We start from the raw sequence: 24,823 nt of genomic DNA on the forward strand, positions 1-24,823 counted from the left end.
GTCGCCAAAGAAAGCGTGCCCGTTTCAAGCTAAAGATGATTTGTCGGGTTTTCGCGCAGTGCTCTCTTCTTCCTGCCTCAGGCACTTATCGACCATTTGTCAAGTCGTTGACAGAACGTCGCGACGTATTTTTACGTTAAAATGCACATTGTGACATAACGTCGGATCAAATGTTCGCGACGTTCATGCGATTTTATATTAAAAAGAGATCGTTCGTATTTCAATGTTAGAATGACAATCCAAAATCGTTTTTGCGCAATGGCAAAAATTTTGTATTTATTGCGTTAGTTTTTCGTGCACATGCATATGGTCTTATTATAAACCAATTAAAAACAAGGAAAATAAATACTTAGAAAAGTAAAAAGCAATGATTCCGAGAATGTTATCATATCAGTGAAATCATTTCTGATATAATTTTCAATCTCATTTTCCAATCATTAGTTTCTTTCTACTTCAACTTCCTATATCTTTAATGTTTTTGAAAATATGCAATCTAGAAACTCGCGATGAAACAATTTGTATTAAAAGTTTGATCAAAATATACATTCCCGAGGTTGGAAAACGTAATGTAGGTCTGTGAGTTTTTCACCTGTTCTGTTCAAAACAAAATATTCAGTTAGAACTCGTCGCATCCCGTCACGCTGCCGCGGGGGTAAAAGGTGAATATACTGTACAGTCTCCTGCAGAATTAAAAGTCCACCGCGAATTCTATCTGACGAGCGTTACCAAGAGTTCAGCCTTGCATGGCGCATTCGGATGCCGCGATGCGAGAAGCGCATTCGGCATTTCGCATTCTCGCATTTCGCGGCAGTAGATGCATGCGCCGGCGGCACACTCTCGGATCCGAGAACATCCGATGCTGGCTGGCAGTGAATAACGTTGGAAGTTGTACGGTAATCGCGAAACGTACGCTTCGATGCGCCCACGCTACTTCCGTTTCTCCTTATCAATCTAATTCTGAAATAGCGGCGCGAAAATATCCAGCGGATATTTCAACGGTTTAATCTTTCGCCGCGCATATTCTCGAACATGGACGGTTCGATTTTGCGAGGGCGAAACGCACGGACGGACTATGTACACAGATGGACAGTATTTACCGAAATGAAGAATGAAATAATACACACATCGAGGTTATTCCGATACGATCAGACGTATGCATTAATAACGCTCTCATTTCCGGATATAAAACGACGTACGGGATAATTCGCCGTTTCATAAATACGGTGCCGCCCGGTTTAATCTTTGGATACGTTATCAACTGTGTCCCGTATTGTACGAATACGGAACGTTACGGAAGGGATGAGAAAGATTAATGTACATTGTAAGTTTCAGCCGAGACGTGCAGCCGAGATGTGAATTGATATGCATGCGCGAACGTAATATCCGCAAGCGTTAATATAAAGGCAAGTCGAGTTAATTGGGGCTAGAAACGGCAGAAACGACCAGCGAAGGGAAATGTGAATAACGTATTTCCCATGTGTGTTCAGTAAAGGGAGTTCGTACCATAATCTTCCACCGTAATCTTCTTACGAGCGATCAGAATACGAGCGCGTTTTTGGAAAGTTCCAATCCGCCCCACATTACATGCAGAAATCCTTGCAAAGCCAATAATTTAATGGCTCTGCGAGGTTTGCACTCTCCATTGGCACAGCGTTACTTATAAAATGTCCTTTTTACCTGTCACCCACCCGAATTGTCACACGGCAGACAGTTCTTCTCTCGTATTTCTCTCGCGTATAAAGAGTTCAATTATGAATGGAATACTGTAAAAGACGTACACAGTGGAGGTAAGAGCATCCATGAAACGGACACGCCGAAGTTCAGCGATTTCCGTCGGTTGAGAGAAAATGTAGCTTTCCCTCGACCGGAGAGAAATATAACTACGCGACAGGATGGAAAAGCAGGGTACTGTCTCTATCATTTTGCGACTGAGATGGAATAACGGACAATTTCTGGAAATGATTTCACGAACTAAGAACATTGCGAATTCGCAGGATATTTCTTTTGCGATGCTGCCATTTAAAGCCTACGCGATATGTATAAAAGATTTATGCAAATATCCAATCAAGCCTAGGTATTCCGTTCGAATCTACTCGCGACCCAAATGCGACACAGCTCCTTGGAGATGAGATCGTTTGGGATTATTACTTACAATTAGTTAATGTTCTAATGACATATATGTATATGTATATGTATATGTATATGTATATGTATATGTATATCTATATTCTGTCCGACTATTGTACCTATTATATCATTTGTTCAAGTCACATAAATATACATTGTGGAGATCTTAAATTTATAATTAGCGTTTTCACACACGTATAGTCAATCGTTTTAATAATTCCTAACGTCCAAATTGAATTCAAATGTCGCGATGAGAAACGAGGGCATGCAAGATTAAAATATGCTACTCTTTCAGAAGAGTTAAATGCTTCTCTATAATTACAATTTACAATTTATAAGAGAATAAATCAAAATGTAATACGGATCCCGGATTCATCATAGAATCCACAAAGCTTACGATCATTCGCAGGCAGGTTTTAGCCAATATTGTATCGCTGTGCGAGCATATGAAACAATAAAAATTTTCTAGCAACTCTATCTTTGATTTCGTTGGTCGTAATGCATATTAATCGTATGCGACATTTGCCATCGATTTACTTCTACGCAAACGCACACGTCGATCCTCGTATGCGTCGATGCACCCAACGATGCATGTTAATCACGCGCAATGTATGCTAATAAAGCGTAACAAGCTCATCATATATTTAACGCTGAAGCATGCTAAGGATTTAGGCCGCATCCCAAGAATTTGATATGAATCGGATCGTTATAATTCAACTGCAAAACGTCTCGTTTTGATCGTAGTGAGATAACGAGGATCATAGCATGACAATGTAATGAAATCGGAAACATGATCGAGCTATGGGCCATGTCATGCGATCGCGAAAACACATAAAACTGGAGCAATTGAGGCGAAGAGAAACATTCTATAATCATTACGAGTTAATTGACGAAAATGGTAAGTAAAGAGCAAAATAGTTATAGCTTATCTTAATTCATTCTGATCTGTATTATCAAATATTTGAGCAATGGAAAATCGAACTATCATACGCTAAATTAATGAATTAATCTAATCTGATAAAATATCACAAAATTTCTTGCAAACTTGATTGTCACAATTAAGCTGAAAGCATCTGCTCGAGTCTGTTAAGAAAAATAAAATAGACACAAGTCATGGAATACAATTAGATAATTTAATCGTAATGTGATAATATCGTTTGTGTGACCTGTAGATCACACAATATGAATTGTGAACAAGCATCTTTTTTCTACCTTAATAGCAAGTTAAAAGCATCGTGACATCTTTCTTTGATATAGTGTTATAAAAAAAACGGTAATATTTGAGATTATGATTATTAAATTAGATTTCGCGGTCTCTCTTTCTTTCTTTCTTCTGCTCGAGATGAAAATCAATCGCGTAAGCGCGTTGGCATGGAAAATGAAAAAAGCGGGTGCTGCAAACGAAGGGCAGATCGAAGTGTCGACGTCATTCAATTTAACTGCAGAGTATATATATCTCTCTCTCTCTCTCTCTCTCTCTCTCTCATTAAATTGTACAATTTATTCTATGCCAACCGCTACACAAACAAAACGCGGTAAGCTATTGTCGGGCAAGCGAAGACGAATCGATTTGGTCGACGTCAACTGGTTGACCGAAAGGACTCGCACCTCGCCTCTTGTCCAAATATTCGATGTGCTAATTACTGTTCTCGGTCCCACATTATTCTCGGAGCTTTATCGTAAATCACAATTTGAGAAACACGACGCTAAAAGCGTATTACATTTTGTAACGTACAGCGCGACATAATTTGCAGAAAGGGATTTATTATAACTTTTGCTACCACTTCTTTTTAATATTTATGTTCTCTCATCTCGATGACGGCATCGTTTCATCGCATAAATTATATTTCTACATTTTATTCTCGACTGTGACACGTCGATAACTTTTTGAATTTTACGCTCATTGTGCTAAATAAGAATAGAATTTAAGAGATATCGCGCGAAAATGTCATTCATACCTCCCTCTCTGTGAATCACCGAACTTAATTAGCAATCATGTTATATCTATCGCCCTAATTTCAAAAAGAGTGTACGAAGGCCTATTCGGAATAACGTATATCGTCTGCCTTTTTCTTTATCTCCCTGCAATGATTGGCTTAATAATCTGTGATTAAGACATGATTAATAAAATATTAATCCAAAACAAATTGTCTTTTTAGATAATAAATAAAACTAATTATCCGATCTGATATCCGGAAGTGATATCTGCCATTTTTATTAATTTGGAAGATTGTATGAGATTATTTTGACAGATATATAGAAAGATTAATGTCGTTTCCAGCTGTATAAATTTGATGATAAGAAGATGTGTTTTTGAACATGCATAACTTGGAAACAGTAATACAAAGTTATTACAAAATATTAATTTGAACACAATAATAATAGAATAGTTTGAATTCGGAATATATAACATTTCTACTTCCAAACATATAGTAGATATCTATTCCATATGCTTTCAGAGCCCAGAATATGAACTCATTCATTTTGCTGATGACATTTGTGTTAAAACTTTATATTTCCTGAGTATGAATTTATATTTGCATCCATCCATTCGTTTCGTTTATAGAATTAACAACGCTGATATATAGAAATTACTCGTGCAAATTCGCATATAGGAAATGTGAAAAGAGAAATTTACATTTCAAAGTAAAAAGGAATCAATTCGTTTGCATTATCCTTCTGTTAATGTCTATACATATATACAGCGTCACACCTATATCCTGGAGTTATTAAAAGAATCAGTAAACAGAGTATCACATTTCAAATACAATCTTTCAAATGACGTAGCTGTTAAAAAACATTGAAAGTATATTAATAAAAATATACTGTACATAACTTAATATTTAAATTTTTGATATTGCTACTCTAAAAAGATTTCTAACAAAAAAGAATATGCCGAGATATATGAACGTGATGTTTTTACATGGAAAACTCATAAATCGAGATATTAAGCTTTTCATTATTCTTTACTTTTCCCTCGCAGTTACAAACTCTTTACATAAAACACTTTATGTGCGATCGTAAGCGCGCAACAATAATGTTGGCCAGCGTATTCTCGCGGTCGCGATCCCATGATCCGTGTACCGGAAGGGGTCCATTAGTCGGGCAATGATAATGCCAACGGACACCCGGTCACCAGCCACGCAGCAGAGAGCTCTCGGCTCTACAAATTGTAACGCTTTCGCATCTTGGCCAGGAGACTGTCTTAGCGATAGCTTCGCTATCGGTATCATCGATTCTGCTGTGGCTTTACTGTGGATTATTACCGAATCACTACCAAATCTACCTGGATCACGTTGATCGTGCCTTACATTTCCACTGACGGATTTAAGTGAATTGTGTATCGATGTGTGCGTCGCACCGCAGATGTGTTTCTTCCGGGGAAAATTAACGAGAGACTGATTCCGTGCTAACGAGTCACTGATACATCCTGTCAATAACTGTCTGCGAACGACGATAACATCGTGACGCAACATACCGAGGCGATTCTCGCGGCGCAATTGCGCCGGATAGACAGCAGTGTGAATATTACTACCAAATGGGGAAGCAGTGAGTGATTACTTCGTGGGTGGTGGCGGAAGCTTTGTCTGCTTTGTGGCGATTTTGTTGATCGGGTTTGCGGCCGCGTAGGTGGAGAGCGTAGACCACGGTGAAAGGTGTTTATCGGGAAAATAAATCATTCACGCACACCACTGGAATCGTGAGCTACGACCATAATAGTGACACATTCGTTACACAATATCAACGTTACTTTGCGATTGTGGCCTGAAACTTCCTCAGATATCATCGTCGGGAGAGTGATTTCGATATTCGTGCACGAAGTGAGAATTGACCCACATCCGACTTGCAATGCGCTGAAGCGCGTTTGCTTCACGAGCCGAGAAGTTTCCTCGTGGACATCTGTAAATGTTGTTAATCGCTTGAATATATTTGTTCCATAACAAGAATGCGAAAGTGTACGAGAAGACGTCAGTGTTGCGTGCGTGTGATCGATTAGCTAATCGCTTGAAATAACTCACATAGTGATATCAAAAGCGATGCCTAGTGATCACGCGAGTACGCATCGTCATTCCATTTTGCGTCTTCCGTTGAGTATATTACGAGCTAGAAGAAGATACGGTATCCGCCGCATGGCTCGGTAAGTGTAAATTGCTCATGACGCAATTGGGCGCGTTACAATTTATTACAAGATAAACAAACGCACTGATATTAAAATTCGATAACATCCAGATCAAATCCGGAGTCGGCTTTTTCATAATAAACGTTTAATCATTAATTTTTTAAATAAAATAAAATTCCTTTCTTGGAATAAAAACATTTAATTAAAATTCGTTAAAAACTGAAATTTTAACACATTTAAATATAAAGTACTATTAGGGCGGTAGTGTGGTCTAGTGGTAGAGCGCCAGACTCGTAATCTGAGGAACCAGGTTCGAATCCACTAGAGCCATGTAAACATGGAATGTTTTTCCGAAGCTGCGCCCCTCCGTGCAAGATAGGCTCTTGTGCGGAGCAAACTGGGCTCCGTCTTTCGGAAAGAGACGTTAAGCCGTTGGTCCAAAGGGTTAAAATGAGAGGAGAAAGGGTAGTAGTGTAAAGGTTTGGGTAACGTTCCTTATAAAAACGCCTTGTAAACGCTGCGGGGGGATAAACAATAAAGATAGTTTTTTTTTTATAAAGTACTATTAATGTTTATAACCTATCAAAATTTTAAAAAATTTGAAAATAAATTAAATTTATTTATTTCCAATATAAAATTATCCCTTTGTTGGATTGTGTAAATTTTTAATGAACAAAAACTAAATTTTAAGTCTATCCAAAAAGAGAAGATCAATTCTTTTTAATGTCTCATTTCTGCTTATATAAATTAACAAACGTATATAAATAAGGTGCAAGAGTGATTTGTGCTGGTTTTCGACATGCTAGATTTTTAGAAATATTATTATGTTAATTGCATTGCAATGTTGTATATAGCGCCTAATAAATACTCTAAAATGTAATGTTACTACAGTTACTAACGACTCTGCATAAAAGTTTCGCGCAGTTATCGTAACTGCCAATAAGTCGACGTTTATTACGCATATACATGAATATTTTCGTATTATAAGTTTGCAGTACACCAGTGGCGTTACAATACCGCTCATAACGCCATTATTGCTTCGTGCCAGAATGTATGTGCTATTCTGCGCTAGCAATAATTTCAGTGAATTTCCATCTTCCATTTACATATAAACTACACAGATATTGGATAAATATTAAACTGAAGGATGCTAAACATTGCACTATTTTAGCAATGTTATTGTGTCATGGCATTTTTCGTAACTGCATGCACTAACTAGTATTTTAAACGATTTGTAAAAAGACAGATTACGTTTAAATAAACAAAGAAATTGTTGAATCGACATACATTTTACATTATTATTTCCGTAACAGAGTAACGACATTTATGATATTCATAATAGATAGGCTGGAAATATTCCATTTATGTCACAATTAAAAATTAAAATCAACCTTGTTTGCGCAAGCTACATTTTCCATTATGCTTCATTATCAAAGAAAGTTGTTTGAGAGACTAATGTATTTATATCAAGTTTCCTGTTTCCGACTACTACTACATGTTCCTTATCTCTCTTCGATTTACCAAGCTTTTGTTTTACTTGCAGACTCGGTGTACTGGTACACCGTGGCAGAGCGAACAATGGATATGAAAAGAGCAGAGGCTAAGTAGCAGGCTGCAGGTACAGAAACGGAGACGGCGCGAGGGGAAGATTGGAAAGAGGCGTGCGGCCGACAGAAAACGAGAGTGAACGCCAGGGGGATAGACACGGAGGGCGAAAGTAAGGTACGGGAGGGTCGGCCATTGTGACAAAGTCGTGGGGGAGAAAGCGTGGAGTCGCACGAAAAATGAGGGAGCAAGCTCTGTCGGATGTGTGGCGGCTGGTGTGGTTGCTCTGCCTCGTTCTGGCGACGAGCTTAGCGCAAACGTCGCAGGGCGTCTGTCCGTCCCATGCCGAGATCGCGCCCTGTTACTGTAGCTTGAAGAAATCCGGCCTGGACATTGTGTGCGAGATCACCGACCTGCAACACATCTCCAAGGCCATGGCCGTGCTTAAGGGAAGGCCGAACCTCGTGATATTCTATCTTAGGCTCAGGCATAACAACCTGCCCAAGTTGCAGGGATACGTGTTCCTCGGGCTCGACATACGCCACCTCACCATCCATAACAGTACCCTCGCGGTACTCGAGGAATCTTCCCTTAGTTCTATCGGTGAGTGTGTGATTAATATTCACTTATAGCGGAGTTAAACAGAAATATCAGTGGTACGCGCGAAAGAGAGCCAAAAGAGATTTTCACCTCTTTTTCAGAAAAAGTAGATATATGAAATCTATATGATTTACATATTTTGTTAAAATATATTGAATTTAAGGTTCAAAACAAACACGACGATTTATGAAATCAATTTTGTTTGCGAAATCCGAATTAATTTCCACAAATAAGCAAATTGTGTTTTTTTTATTTATACGTTTTAATTTTATCGCAGCGTGACCTAGTTATTGATATTTGGATCAGAAAATTATTTAAAAAACCATTATGGATTGCCGAATGTTTAATTTACCCGAATAGGATCGCAAAAGGTTAAAGACTTTTAACAAAGGTTAAAGAGTCATTTGATAATGGATAGCTACTATCGATCACATCTCGGATCACACATAAACATTTTCATTACAATTGAGTATAAAATCAAATGCTATAACAAACCAAATACTAAATGCTTAAATATTTAAATATTTTTAACTTCAGAAATTGTTAAGATATTAATTTTTACATTTCATGATAATCATGACAAGTGATTAATTGAATCGTAAATTTTTTTTAGTAATCTAATACATTTATGCAAATATTCAAATTTTGAGAATTTTTTTTAGAAATAATTTCTAAAGAAAATTAGACAGTAGAAAACTCAATTCACGAATAAGGTCAGCCATGAATATATCAACGTTTTAATTTTCAAAGTGTATCGCGGTCAATGAGAAGTAGTGAAGCTCACGTAATATTTTTCTACAAATTCCATGCAATATATTTTACAGCGTAAAACAGTACTTGTTCTCTCAAGCGTCAAAAAACTTTCATGGACAATTTAAAATCAATATTTATATTGGACGATTTATATTAAAGCAATATTTTTATATTAAAGCCAACATTGAAGCACTCAATCTGTCACGCATGACTCACGTTAAAGTCGAATGTAAATTTAACCCGCCTTTAAATCTCTCACAAAATCCCGGACTTACGCGATTGCCACATCGCCTTTGCGGCCACCCAGATTCGGAATAAATTACTGTAAGGAACTGGAAAATACGTTCTTTTTACACTTACCGTATTCAAGATACGCGGAGATAACGACATCGCGTGTATACCGGGAACTTAATGAGAATGCGGCACTGCGAGGCGTCTCGGCGCGACATCACTCAGTTGCATTAACTCGCAACGTCGAAAGTACATTAAATATAGAAAATGTTATTTTCCAACCGGTTTTGCGCTCACGTGTGTTTTACAGCAAATTAATTATATATGAAGGAGGAAGGAAACTTTGTACTATTAGTCAGTGCGGCATTTTATGCTCTGCAAAGTAACCATTCATCAGTTTCCGCAAAATGCAAGATAATTTCAACAGATTTATAAATAATATTTACATTCTTGTGAATATATATATGTAAATATATACGTACGTAATTTCAAAATTTTCTAATATATACATATATAACATGCATAGGAAATCACTGTTTTGTAATTAAATAAAACATCATAAGTTTAGCTAACTTTAAGACAATTTTGATATAATCGCATTTTTTTCAATAGTAGTCAAGACGGTATCACGTTTAAAATTTGCCTTCTATTCAAACATAACTATGAATAGTGAATTCCAAATTTATACGCTACGTTTTATTAGATACGTATTATTAAATTAACAAAGTAATTTTTATGAAATAAATATGTAAAATTATCGTATTAAATTTGAGAAATTCCCGAAAACAGCATTGGTCAAATTATAAGGTTTATATAAGCGATCTCGCGAATGCAAACAGAGAGTCAAATAATACACTTCATTACAGGAACTGGATTGACACAGCTGGATCTCTCCCAAAATTCGCTGAGTAGCGTCCCATCTATCGCGTTGCGAGACCTTCACCATCTCCTGATTTTGAATTTAAACCGTAACAAAATCGCAGCCATCCACGGTAAAGCTTTCGAAGGTCTCGACACACTCGAAATCCTCACCCTTTATGAGAACAAAATCTCCAGTATAGAAGCAGATGCATTCAAAGGACTCGATAAGTAAGTTGCTCTTTACTGATTTTATAAGTTCCAAGTCAATAAAAATCAAATCAAAAAGCTCTTTTACCCAAAATTGCAAAAGAGACTTGAATTAAGATGTGTTTGCATGCCAATAGCTAATTTAATTCCTAAATTTGTGATTCTATTAAAGTTATACATTGTTATAAGAAGCTTCGAATAAAAAATAAGTCCTAATATTTTAGCCTAATTTTAATAATTTTAAATCTCGCGTTTTTAGCCGGAGACTCAAAAGACTTAATTTAGGCGGAAACGAACTCACGAGAATTCCAACTCAAGCTTTAAATTCGTTAGAATTGTTAAAGAAACTAGAACTGCAAGAGAATCGCATATCTAGCATATCAGAAGGAGATTTTGAAGGTAAAATCAATATCTAATCTATTCTATTTCATAAGACGTGTCTTTTTTAACATTTCAGTTTTTGCTGAACCATTTTGCAGAACAATTGTAATTTTAATTATACCAATGTCTTTTTTAATGTGTGTGCTACGTATATATATATATATATATATATATATATATATTCAATCTGCATATAAATAAAGCGCTTTTATAAAATAAACGTGTAACGAGCATTTCATACAATTAAATGAAATGGGCTCATCGATAAAACGTTTTATCCTTTCAGGATTAAAAGCGCTCGATTCATTAGGATTGGCGCACAATCACCTTCGTGAGGTCCCGGCGCGTGTATTCTCCCACTTGACGCAATTAAACTCTTTGGAGCTCGACGGAAATCTGATTACCCACGTGGATGCCAATGCGTTCATCGGTCTTGAGGGTAAGTGTATATAGTTACAATTTAATATAACTGTGTTTAACTTGTTAACTATAAGGATACACGAACATAGCACTTACGTACTTAAAATGTTTAGATTATAGTACCTTTGATATTAATATCATTCTTCATCCACTGATTTTTTTTTTAATAAAACATTTTAAAATCTAACAGATTAATATGTATAACAAATTGTTATACAAAATTTTTTTATTAATAATGTGCGAAGGGATAATTAAGGCTTGTGTGTCGTTCTACTTTTTTATATTAATCATACTGCAGTTGTATGATTTCGACGACCATATATCAAAACGATTTACCGGTACAAATTCAAACTATTGCGAATACATAGAAGTATAAACAAATATACACAGTTTAAACTAATACATATATTTGTTTATACTTCTATGTATTCTCAGTAGTTTAACTTGTACCAGAAAATCGTTTTGATTCCCGATTTCGGCGTAGCCGTAGAATTTGTGTGCGGTCTCGTGTTCAGTTTACCATAAAATTTCTACGGTCTCTGCAGATCACGTTGTACTTTATTTATCGTTGCGAACGGTACAACTGCTTAGCATTTAAATCTACCGCACGTTACGGCTGCTTGCCGGCGATACAATCAGTTCCCTTTGGGAACGTGGATATAAACGAGCAAACGACACTTTACAAACTACCTTTCATCTCGTCGCTCGACTATCAAGATAATATTTCGAAAAAGCATTGGGTGCATGAACGTACAGCATCGACAGTTCAGTCGAGCAACACAACACGGTTAGCTTTGCAATCAATAAAATAAATAATTAAACCAGACACAAACGCCGTTATAAACAAATATTAATGAAATATGAATATAGTGGATAAGAAAACCTTCGCATTCTATCTTGTTTAGAATAATTTCATACAGCAAAGAATTGCTTTCACATTTATCTATATATAATAAAAACAAATGTCCTGAATAACTGACTGACTGACTGACTGACTCATCAACGCTCAGCCCAAACCCCTAAACCTAGAAACATGAAATTCGGGGAGTATATTCCTTCCATAACGTAAGCACCCATTAAGAAGGGATTTTTAGAAATTCGATCGTTAACGAGATGAAAAGTAGTGGTAAAATGTGTTCTCACGGATTTCTCAATATCTCTTAGGCTCGATGAGATATATCGACTTGGTTTTTTATTTAAAATAGTTACCACACCGTAACGAAGCACGGCCGGTATCAAGCTAGTACTAATATATTAATAAAGTATTATATTATAACACAAAATATGTTCTTTCCTTATACAAAATAATTATTAAATATCTCTTAAATATTTTTTACTCATTGTCCAATATTTAATTAAAATTGGTTATTAGAAGCCCATCCATTTAGAACTTTTCAATCATGTATTATTTCTATCAATGTTGAAGGATCCAATTAAAGCTTTCGCGAACGAAATATTTGATTCATGCTTGCGTAAATTCTTGCCGATCGAGAGTTTATTCATTACTACGAGCAGCTTGATTTAATTATAACTAGCTACAATTCATCTAAAAAAGTTCGTTTGAGCGTGTTGTAACTCTTGAAGCTATTATTAATGCTCTTCACGTAACGAAGCTATCTACTGCAAGCCAGATTCCTATCACTTTTTCTAATATACATATTTCATATCCTTGTACGACTATTTCAATTACGTTACTCATATCATCATACGAGAAAATCAATTCACTCCTTTACAAAGAAGTTAATAACCGTGGAAATTTATAATAAGAGAATTTTGAAATTATTGGCGTTATTTTTACTCTTGACCATATATTTAATACGTTTTTTTAATATGTAATTTTCAATCTTTTATTTTAGAAAATCTGCAATATCTACGTCTAGGTGATAATAATTTGCATTCGGTACCGAGTGACGCTCTGCGACGTTTGCATCGCTTACGTCACCTGGATTTACGATCAAATAACATTACCGTAATTATGGAGGATACTTTCACGGGCTACGGAGATTCCATTACTTTCCTCAATCTACAAAAAAACATGTAATATCTCTTTCTTTCATACATATACAACTTAGAAATTTAAGTTAAAGGGCATTTCAATTATTACATAATCTTTTCAGGATCAAAACACTTCCGCCTCTGGTATTCGAAAATCTTAATTCGTTGGAAACTCTAAGTTTGCAGAACAACAAACTCACACATATCCCAGAAGAAGTGACGGAGAACATCGTTGATACTCTCCGTCACATCGATATGACAGGTAACATATATCATTTTTCTTTTATTTAACATTTAACACTAACGTTGCTTTTCTCTCAGTCAAATATATAATAATTCCGAAGCTTTTATTAACTCCTTTTGTTTGAATCTACACCATTAAGTCTCTAGTACTTAATTTAAACAAATGAAATATATTTCACAAGTCATTAATATCTTTCTTACTGCATGTAAATATTATTGAAAATTTAAAGTAATCACCGAGTTAAATAGCATCACGCTCGTCAAAGCTATACTTTTAACAAAGGCAAACTTCAATAGAAAGCAAGCTCAATTCATTTCGTGCGATTTTATTAATTTCGTCTCTCTTCCGCTCCGTTTTTCTCTCTCGCGCAGATAACCCTTTGATTTGCGACTGCGAGCTACGATGGTACGCGGCGTGGCTTGGAAGTTTGCGCGACAAGGACGACGAGATGATGTCAAAGAAGCGGACAGTCTGTACGATGCCTACGGAACATCGTGAATATTCCGTGCAGAATATCCCGCTCGACAGGATGGGCTGCGCGGGCAAGAACGTCGGGAAATTCTCGTCAGCTACTGGGTGTAGAATGTACGTCGACGCGACATTACCGTTGATTGTTCTTACTGCTGTTCTAGTGTAATCCCGCAAAAATGCGCGGCATCGTGATGACAGACGGTCGACTTTTCGTTTCAGTGTCGAAGGAACGATTAATAATCATATGTGCCGTTTTCATCAAGCTGTTATTATAGTAACTCATAATTGCTATTTATTATAAATTTTCGATTTCGTCATTCAGTTCTATAAAGAATAAGGGTTCCTTGCTTTTCGAGGTAATCGTGACGCGACAGCGGAGACGCGTCACGATTCCATGATAGCCATCCTTTTGCAGAAATTGAAACGCTTTTATCATGTACTACCGCGTAATAATTTAACACATTCGTGAGATAGATGCGGCTTGTTATGGAAATGGCGCAAGGGAGTTACGACACGAAAAGTCGGCGGATTATCACGATGTCCGTTTGTCACAACAAAATTTGAACACTGGCTGACAAAAGAAGACTCGAGCATCTAGCATTACTATTCGAGCGGATTGCTACGATCGAAGCGGAGGGTAGGAATGATTGATTCCTTTGCCCTTTGAAAAGCTGCTTTTTTTATTTCCCAAGAGGCACGCGAGGACATATGTCTGTTCCGTGTGCGGAGAGGTATATTATGCGTATAGTGACGATTGCTTTTCTGTGCAGACACGCGTTCATGCGATGCGATCCCGCGTGGACAATCATATAACGTTTGGTAACCGCGACAATCGATCTTTTAAGAAAATTGAATACTTTAAATTTTTCCGGATATTCTCCGGGCGTTTCCGCGTTATTTTCTTTTCCAGTCCAGTCACCGAAATGGTCCTTGTCGAGCACTCGGTTCGATCAGCACGACAATCTATTTATTGCTTGCAAGAAAGTTTGCCGAAATATTTGGATTATAATCGAATCGATACCCATCTTTTCAGTGTCATTTCTAAATTCCTTGATACCGTAATATGACTCCAATTCTCGTGATAAATTCATGTTCAGCTATAAGTCCAATTTATTCGCCGCGTTTGATCAAGCCCGTGAAATACAATTCGAAAGTACAATGATCGTGTTAAAAAGTTAATCGTTGCGGTAAGTCAGATCGCAGTAAGAGTATCACGAGCAATCCCTTCAATTCCCGCATGTCGAAATGATAAATAATCACCAGACATTGCAGGACCGCTAGATATTAATATAACGAGCAGTGTGTAGAAGATACATTTGCTATGCGACGGATTTATTTCTAATAATGTCATTGTTATTTATAGAACCCTCAGATGCTTTACGATCGAATTGCAAACAGTCATATGGCAACTATAGCAAGCAATGGACTTGCAAACCTCATGTTGCTTATGATAATTCGTCGAAAAGACTTTCACCAAATAAAGATTAATAAAGTACATATCTTTAATTCTTATTGGATAACAAGGTATCACTCGGTTATGTAGTTCGATGGTATAGGATCTGAGCGATTGCTAGGAACAAACGTCGATCACATCGATCGATCAGTGGACCGTAGAATTCTCGCTCGCGAGGAGCGCACGAGTTTTCTTCACCGGAACGTTACATATCAGCATCGTTGCCAATTATTTCGTGGTTATCCGTTAAGCTCGCGGCGCGAGGCGTAGTATACTCACTAGCGGATTTGAGTGACCGGAAGTCAGATTCCGGGCCACTCGTTATATACATATCAATGCGTTCCTGTTGAACACAGTGCTGCGAATAGTCGACATCCTCCGCACGCTGGTATTTTCCGTACACCACGATCTTCCAAGATTTCGACGTCATTGGGTATTATTCTTTATTAATTATTCAGAACCTTTTTCAGCTTGGAAATTTACAGCAATTATCTGGACGGTTATAACATTTTATGTTCATCAGAAACAAATTGTCAGAAAGTAGGTCATTCGAGACATGCTTGCTTAAATTCGTTATAACGTAAATAATTTTTATTAATTAAGACACATTGACCGAGGAATAAAATGGATAAGAAATAAATTGTCAGAAAGTAGGTCATTCGATCTTCTTGCTTAAATTCGTTATAACATGAATAATTTTTATTAATTTTTATCAATTAGGACACATTGATCAAGGAATAAAATGGATCAATTAAAATCGAGAATTAAAAGAAAATAACGCTTGTGGACTTCATCTTTTATCAAGTTTTCTGCTAGAATGTCCCCGCGCGGTAGTCGCTAACATCTTGAGATCGCCCCCATACTTAACTCGATTCGCAAAGACCCGACCGCGCGAAATGAGATAACGACTGTGCTGATGACACGTAATACTCCCAACGATACTCTCAACAGGAAACCGACACTTGTCAAAGCCGCTAGAGCACAAACGCGGTTATTCAAACGCCTCGTTGCGCTCGCTTTACGACTCGGTTACTTCGCCGCCGCGACAGTTCACGTGTGCACTAAAATTGCATCATCTTACAGAAGGAAACGTATGCGATGCACGTGTTCGCGACGATCACGAGACACGAGATACAAATAGTTGAAGCATAATATCTGTCAGTTGTGTTTAAAATATTTCCCGTCCGTTAACAATAATTTCTGCTTATATACGGAAGATCGTGGCATATGAGAATACACTTGGCGTGTTTCGCTTCGAAAAACGTTCGAAGCGAATATATTCAGCGACGAACGCGTTTCTTAGCGAAGACATCGTGCGGGAGACCGATTGATACGAGGGATGTAGTTCACAGGACGTAGTGCTGATCACAGTGCTAACGCAGAAAGTAACATGTGTTTTGCTATTCGATACGTATGAAAATAAGATAGAATTAAGCCTAAGGCATTATTATAAAGTGCAAACACCGTATGGCGGGATGTTAAGGTCACCGATATGCGTTATTATATGGCGTGTCAAGCCGAACTCTTTTCGAAAGTGAATTTTGAAGCTAACATTTCAGAGAACATCTGAATTCTTTGGTTTTTCCACATTTCGGTTCAGTATGAAAAATAATACGCAACCTTGCATAACTACAGCAGTTTCGTCACCAATATTTTTCATGTATAAAATATTAAAATCTTTTTTCTAATTAAGTGAGTCCATTACTTCAACAAACTAGTAAGGAAAATTTACGTAAACAAAATAATTTCTTATAAAAAATGAAGACATTGAGATATTTTACTTTAATTTTTTAACTCGAAATAGAAACAGAAAAATTGTATTGTAACTGTAAGATTTTACCTAATTTAAAAATAAATGTTAAAATCTGACGAGCAATAGCAGAGCTAAGATCTTCCCTTTCGAATACGTAGGCAGAGACGCGCGACGATATCACATACACACATACACATATCATTTATACGCCCAAATCTACTTGTAAGATAAATTGATTAACTAAGTCGATTTAAGGCTTGACGAAGCTATAACGACTAAAGATCGTATACATATCGTGAAGTACGAGATTTAAGAGAATTTATTTGTTAACATATACATATATATATATAATATACATATATATGTACGTTACATATAATATATATATTATTATGCATTATTTTACGATTATAAAAGATATATATTATATACCTATATCTCTTATATATACATATATGCACTAAATGTTTTTTCTAAGAAGTTATATTGATAATAGTATAAAACTGCTGGGCACATACTGGCGTTGTAAAATTGGTTTCCACTTAAATCCCCAAAAGTTTACCTTTCTACTCGTATTTTGTTTTGTCTTATTGTCAGTTATAAAATTTTTATTTTGATTAAGATCTGAATAAAAGGTACTCGTGATTGCAACATTAAATCTTAATACGTTAGATAATAAAAATTAATGATACGCCGAATGCGATCCTCTGCAGGCCCTACATTTAGCTTAGGATTCGTACGAGGCATATCTAATGCACGACCTTTTAAATTTTCTTCTTTTCATAATTACATGCGAATAAATCACGAGCATATTTGCGATTACCTTAAAATCTATATACAATTATGATTATTAAGGAGAAAACGGCAGTGTGTGAACGGCAATGAGTTATAAAAAAAAGTTGATAGAGATGAAAGTAAAACTAGTGAAATAGCATAATTACCTGAGTCAGAAGTTTGAAATATATACTTTGCTATTATAAAACAAATTGCAGTTGAGAAATAATGTAATAAAAAGAGCTCTTTTAAATCGCCTTTTAAGCATTCTGTATTTCAATCATTCTCCAATATTTTAAGTTACTTGAAGCTTTTTATCTCTTTACTCTACATATTTTTCCTATTTCTAAAGTCTATTTTTTTTGCTACTAAACTGAAATAGAACAAAGACATCGTCATGGCAAGAGTTTAATTCAAATTGATTATTTGCTCATACACGCGAAAGATTGCTTTATTGAAGAACTTCCGGCTCGGATGTTAGGACATATCTTTAGACAAGTTTTAGAGACGAAAGCGAAAACGGGAGTTTGTGCGACTCTAATCTTTTCTGCAGAATACCATAACGGTATACGCTGTTAAAATGCTTTGATTACTGTACATGAAAAGGTACTGTACGCGTACAATGCATATAGAATTGTCTACATCTTCTATGCTTCTACTTGAATAATAATTGAATAAAATCGAGAGGGGGGGGGAATCGTTTTCAGAGTTCTAACATTTCATGGCATTGCACAGCAAAGAACACTTATCAGCGGCCGAAAGGATTACAGATCGCCGGACGTCGAGCCCGCAGAACCATGTCGAGACATATCGCTGGGAGCCGGCGCTAGACTTGTCGGGCGCGCCGATTTATTATTACTAATTATTATAAGCGGATATTTTTGTACAGCGTCTTACAATGTGGTCGGATCGTTACCGGCACGCCCGACGGGCGCACGACCGGCTCGCCATACTTACTTCATTTAATAGCGCGCGATACCCTGAAGACGCGTAAACGCGTATGTGTGCAGACACGATGATACCTATATATAAAATATATATAAATACATATATATTATATACGCATGTGTGTGCGTTAGCGGGACGTGTTAACGAAATTATCGACAGTCCCACCCGCGCGTAAGGACGATAAACGGAGCTTAACTATCGAACGAAGGATTTATCTTTGTAATCTCGGTGCTCGCTCACACGTCGCTTCTTTGCACGACCCCAGAAATCTCGTATCTGTGTTAACACATACCATCACTATACACACGAGTACACGGAATAAACACGTTATTATAAACACGCCACCTACATGGTCGAAACATAATACGTTAGTCTTACATACTTTTACGAGCCTTTCTCATCTCCCTTTCTTCACTGTCTTCTATATAGATTATATAGATAAAGGACGTAATTCTTACGTGCATATGAATAAAGTTCGTGTGGAATTAGATATATAAAGAAAGATTAGTTCTTGAATCAATGTACACACGCGTCTACATCTTTCCGCATAAATGCTCTTAGATACGTATACTTGTACACGCAATATCTAAACGAACACACGTACACGAGATTAAACCACGCCTAATGTTATATCGATGTTATATATATGGTTACTATGTGACACACACATACACGAACTTCGTCTGTATATGTCTATACATAATGTTAAATATATATGGTCATTATATGATAACTATTACGTGATATGTATGTATTATGAGACATTTTTTCCCTTATCGACTCGCGACTCGCTACTCAAATTCTATAATGTCTATATGTCATTGTTTATTATGTCGTTAACGATTAACGTGTATATGTGAAACTTTCAAATGAATAAAAATGATATAAGCAGAAACACTATTTATTGTTACTCCTACTTCATTTTATATTCACTCATTAAATTTCTTTTAACAGATTGCAAAAATACAGATATTTTAATATACAGAATTAAAAAAGATACTTTTTAATATCGAGTTAAAATATAGATATTTTTATATCCAATGTGTATTATGTGATTTAATTGGAATACAAGTACGAGATAATTTATCAAAGTTCCACTTTAGTAACGTCGGTAATCAATACAAGATATGTATCGACAAGTGCCGCATGAGATAACATTAATCAATGTCACAAACACAGACAGGTTCTAGATTTGATGCCAGAATATTCTAGGATATATCGATCGAACAGCATCACGTAGTAATAGTATTTGGTGCACAAGCAATAATGTCAAAGAGATGATCTGTGATTTCCTGATTTTTAATATTGCTTTAAATACTTTAATTAAAATTATGTAAATTTAGAGAGAGAATTTAAATTAAAAACGCAGCAAAGCGTATTGTAATAAATATTGAAACATAATTGCTAATAAAATATTTAATTTTTTAGCAAATTAATATTTTTTACATACATAAAATTACACAAAGAAAATTTTAAAACTTTTTTTATTGCATCTATATTAAATTTTCCTCAATTTTCTCTTGTCGATTTGTCAATCTAAAAATATTTGAATATCGTGTGCACAGTCAATATTTGTTCATTATCCAATCATGTATTGTTTTGAAGTAGACATAATTGAATACAGTATATATCCTTGCATGTCGGAAGCTTTTATCGGTTGCATTACTATGCAGTGTAGTCGGTTATTTCGTTCCTCGTCCGTTTATTTCGTCAAGATTAAATCACAACAATGAAATAACAGAGCAAGTGACCCAGAATATCACCGTTATTGGAAATCACTGGACATTGAAGCCATCGTAATGTTATTTTGAAACATGTTAAATTAATGTGTTCTTTTATAATACCAGAACAATTCGAGGAGAAGTGATAAAGATCTTCATTAAGGATACTTTCAAAATATCGTCATATAATCATCATTTTACAATATTATAACAATTTATAATACAAATAGTAATAAATAAATATTACATATATGTAAATTTTAAATAGAAATATGGAAATATATATAAAACAATTATAAAAAAAATAATATTTCTCACAGTAGGCATAGAAATTAAAAAATCACACAACCTCTTTTTAATCATATAAATGTTAAAAGTATCTCGTGGATTAGATTATATAATTGTTTATTATCTCGTGGATAATGAACAAATTAGATTGAAGACTGATTTATATATTAAACTAATGCAAAATAGCCTCAGTATTCAAATATTAAAAATAAGAACAAATGTGCCAGTAATTATTTTTCACTAGTTACATGCGGCTCACATATTGCTATATAAATTTAATACTCGAAGTATCGTGTAATAACAAACTTTAGAAATAAATGTGGTTGAAAACAGACGTAGCAATCAACGAATTCAGCTAATGAAGAGACCCCTCGATGATATGGCTGCCCGCGGCTACTATCATGAGAGGCCTCCGAAGTGGTCGTATGGGGGCACAAATGTGTCTGGCTATTCGACTAGGGATTCGCTTCCCCGGGAGTTAAGCACCCCAGTTTGACCTGTCGTTGGTCTAGTGTATGTGGATTACGTTTTCTGTCGCCTCGAGCGTGAGGACTGTTGTGACACGTGAAGTAGTGCCTCGTGTTTTCCGCGTGTCGTAACTGTAGTCTATAGTGCAGTGTTTAGGGAGAGGGGTTTTAGTGGGTGCAAGCCCTACATATCCCGGGTGGCCGGCCCCCGGTTGAATGCGCGAGGCATTTCCCCTCTTCCTCCGAAACAAAAAAAAAGAAAAATCAACGAATTAATCATTTCTAATTGCTTCCTGATGAAATTAAGCTATAATGCTTTTTCTTTGACAATATGTAATAAGATAGCAAAGTTTCATCTATTCTTAAAAAGAATTATTTTTCGTTATCTTCCAAATCTGCATGTTCTCTCTACCTATTTATATCATCTCAAGAAGATGAAATAAAATGGTTGAGAGAAATTTATTAAAAGATATTGTATTAGAGAAGTTCTTCGAAATATTACGGGAAGAGATATTTTAGTACCCGCGGTACAACTAGTGTCTTTTACAATAACTATAATGTCGAATATTAATTCACATCTTTTCTCTGATGTATCCAATATGATATCCAATATAATATCTCTCTATTTATCCGATTTGCATGTAATGACTATCTCATGACTATTTGCGCGAAACGCATTCGAGCCAATCTCCGAATCTGTGAAAACAGAGACCAAGATGAGCTACAACAGTATCACCATCTTGACCGAAGGTCTGTTTGATTCGATAATTCAGCGGCATCTCTAGTTTGATCTGGCAATATCTGTGGCACTGCGATTGCAGTGGCAGCTCAAATGGGTGCAAAATATGATCAGAAATTAACCGAATGTAAGAAAATAATTTGTAGCTCGCCCAAAAAGAATACTAGTAAATCCTTCATGTTTGCAATCTTTTGCGGTAAAGCTGTGCCAAACACAACAAATGATGATATCGCGATATATAGCAATATAACATCAACAATTATTTCAACTATGCCCGCTACAATGTCTAGCACAATAGAGATAATTCGTGTTATTTTCAGCCTTTTTATAGCCAACTGATTTAATTGAATTATTCGAATAAATTCAAATATTCTCGATAACCGCGATCAATCTCGAAATACGATTACGGAATTTCTCCACAAAAGAAATCGAAAATGTTGTTTTCAGTTATTCTGCCGGATTTAAACGACGTATCCTTAATTTGATTCGCCAACAATGCACAATCAAGCGTAACTAGTCTAAAAGGATCGATGCGATACGTCAACAAAATCAGAGATTCTTTTCTACTGCAGGGCCTGCAGCCAAAAACGAGTTAACACAATTTATTCGTTAAATAATATAAAATTCTCGTCGTTAAATTGTTTGGGTCTAAGTTTAATTGTTGGGTCGTTCGAATCTAAATCCTATAATAGCTGATCAGCAGCAACAAGAATGTGATTATTGTCGTTCATAATTTCCTTATATTAATATGACGTATAACATGTAAGCGTCACTTTCAGGGTGTGATAACACCCTGCGATGCTGAGAAGAAATAAATGATCCGTGAATCTGAAGCGCAGAACCCTTGCTTTGGTGCTGTAGAAAGGACTTTCGATATAATATACTATTAAGTTTGAGAAGCAGGACGCAATACCTACTATCTCGCAAAACTTAAAGGAGAACGAATACATCACATCGTTGCTATCCGCGCGAAATCTAATTCGCAAGAACTGAAGGACTTTATCGTCGACGTATATAGAGCGACGATACGAGTTAAATCTCTGATGTCGAACTGATATTATCGCAACTGAATTCGTGGAAGTTAAAAAGACTTTTTAACATAAATCGGGAAGTCGAATCACTATACCCCTATCGCCGTTTCCGTATTCGTATCATGCACCGGAAACAGACTTGAACGAAAGTTGTGATTCTAACGATTTAATATGCACAACAATATGTAACAAAATGTTGTGAAATTACTTCTTTGTAACTTATAAATTACAAATTTTTCAAAAATCTTTTTTTTTAATTTTAAATTAAATTGTTTAATTATTTTTTTTGACCGTACAAAATTCAAATATTGTTTTGCAATATATATTTATATTTATATTTATATTTCAAACACTATAATACATATATTCTACATGATGTTATAGCTAATGAATATGTTCGGAATTCTCAATCCACTTTGGGCTAAGCTAAATTTGGCTAACAGCCCAAAGTCAATGTCAGGTTCTAAGAACGCATGTGATAGGTTTACGGTAATAATATTGTGTGATTTTAAAAAGAATTGAAAGAAAATGTTATAAGAAACTTGATAAAATATTAATTTTGCTTTAAAAGTATGTACCTAGATTTAGTTTATATAAAGATGTTTTGATTTAAAATATTTCTATAATTTTATTGTTAAAATAATAGATACACATATGTTTGTATATATATGCTTTCTATAACAATTATTATTGTAATATTATTGTAACAGTTATTATTGTATCCGATATATTTTTGTATAATAATTCTCTTAAACTGTGATCAATTCTTCTTTTTCTAAATTTCTTAATTTTAATATCAAAGCATACACACATACATGATAACTTTCATAATTTCGTCAGTTATTTCTACTTTTTAATGAAGTTGATTAGTTTGATTTCTGAGAAAATGATATCTTTCATGTCAAAGATAGAGCTATATAATCAAATAAATAAAACAAAAAAAAATACTAAGAAAATTATTTTGAAAATTACCAGACAAAGTACACATATATGTTAAAACTGATAAAATCAAGATGACCGATGAAAGCGTGCACTTTTAACCATCCTAAATTTAGTGATTTGCAATGAGTCGTTTATTATGGTAATGAAGCGATTCCCCAGAATTATTTTTAGTTTGTTAGATCAGTAGTTCGATTTAACGTCGAAGCTTTATCTGATTGGCTGGTAAGTATTATATATCGAGGTTAAAGGTAGTTGCCAGATGATTTTTTCACGTACGAGCTGTCGGCAATCTACTGCAATCCTCTAAAAGGATGCAATGCCAAACCGCTGTATGTACATACGATACGATGCAATGTATAACCGCTTTCATGTTCGCGAATAGTCTCTGTGCGGGGGAACCGACTCGCTATAACTATCATCTACGTCATACAAAGATAACATCAAATATGCTACGAATTCTTCCCTAGATTATGTCATCTCTGAATACAAGTCAAGTAACAAATATTAATTATATCTATTTGAAAAAAATTAAGCACTTTCACATTTTATAAAATAAAAATCTGATTCTATTTAAATAAATAGATTTATAAAAGTGCAAAAAACTGTATACATAAAAACCAAGAACTGTGCAATATATCCAATGTTACAGTAATTTTTTTTACTAAAAAATTTAAAATTATAACCTTTATATAATTCACATGCCCACGTGCTTGTAACAATTAATAATGTCATGTAACATTAATTTTCAAAGA

The 24,823-nt window shown here is 35.4% G+C and overlaps 1 protein-coding gene and 1 long non-coding RNA gene across 9 annotated transcripts in view; one reads left to right on the plus strand and one right to left on the minus strand.

Moving 5' to 3' along the window:
* LOC139815342 (uncharacterized) overlaps positions 1–19,778 on the plus strand; it is a 97,254-nt gene extending 77,476 nt beyond the window's left edge. For 6 of the 8 annotated variants that reach the window (XM_071782202.1, XM_071782206.1, XM_071782199.1 and 3 more), the window contains 7 exons: positions 7,791–8,395; positions 10,243–10,465; positions 10,704–10,843; positions 11,112–11,264; positions 13,102–13,282; positions 13,363–13,502; positions 13,856–19,778. In XM_071782202.1, the coding sequence (XP_071638303.1) occupies positions 8,032–8,395; positions 10,243–10,465; positions 10,704–10,843; positions 11,112–11,264; positions 13,102–13,282; positions 13,363–13,502; positions 13,856–14,121 (1,467 nt within the window). In that variant the 5' untranslated portion in view covers positions 7,791–8,031 and the 3' untranslated portion in view covers positions 14,122–19,778. Of the gene's footprint in view, positions 1–2,871; positions 3,026–5,598; positions 6,266–7,790; positions 8,396–10,242; positions 10,466–10,703; positions 10,844–11,111; positions 11,265–13,101; positions 13,283–13,362; positions 13,503–13,855 lie in introns of those variants that run through there. The other 2 variants (XM_071782205.1, XM_071782200.1) reach the window with 2 other exon arrangements.
* Positions 5,076–5,601, minus strand: LOC139815343 (uncharacterized). Its single transcript, XR_011732715.1, has 2 exons — positions 5,439–5,601; positions 5,076–5,379 (listed from the first exon to the last, which is right to left on the minus strand). It is a non-coding gene; the product is annotated as an uncharacterized lncRNA (long non-coding RNA).
* Positions 19,779–24,823: the final 5,045 nt, after the last annotated feature.

This window comes from Temnothorax longispinosus, chromosome 6, assembly GCF_030848805.1.
Source record: "Temnothorax longispinosus isolate EJ_2023e chromosome 6, Tlon_JGU_v1, whole genome shotgun sequence".
Taxonomy (NCBI): domain Eukaryota; kingdom Metazoa; phylum Arthropoda; class Insecta; order Hymenoptera; family Formicidae; genus Temnothorax; species Temnothorax longispinosus.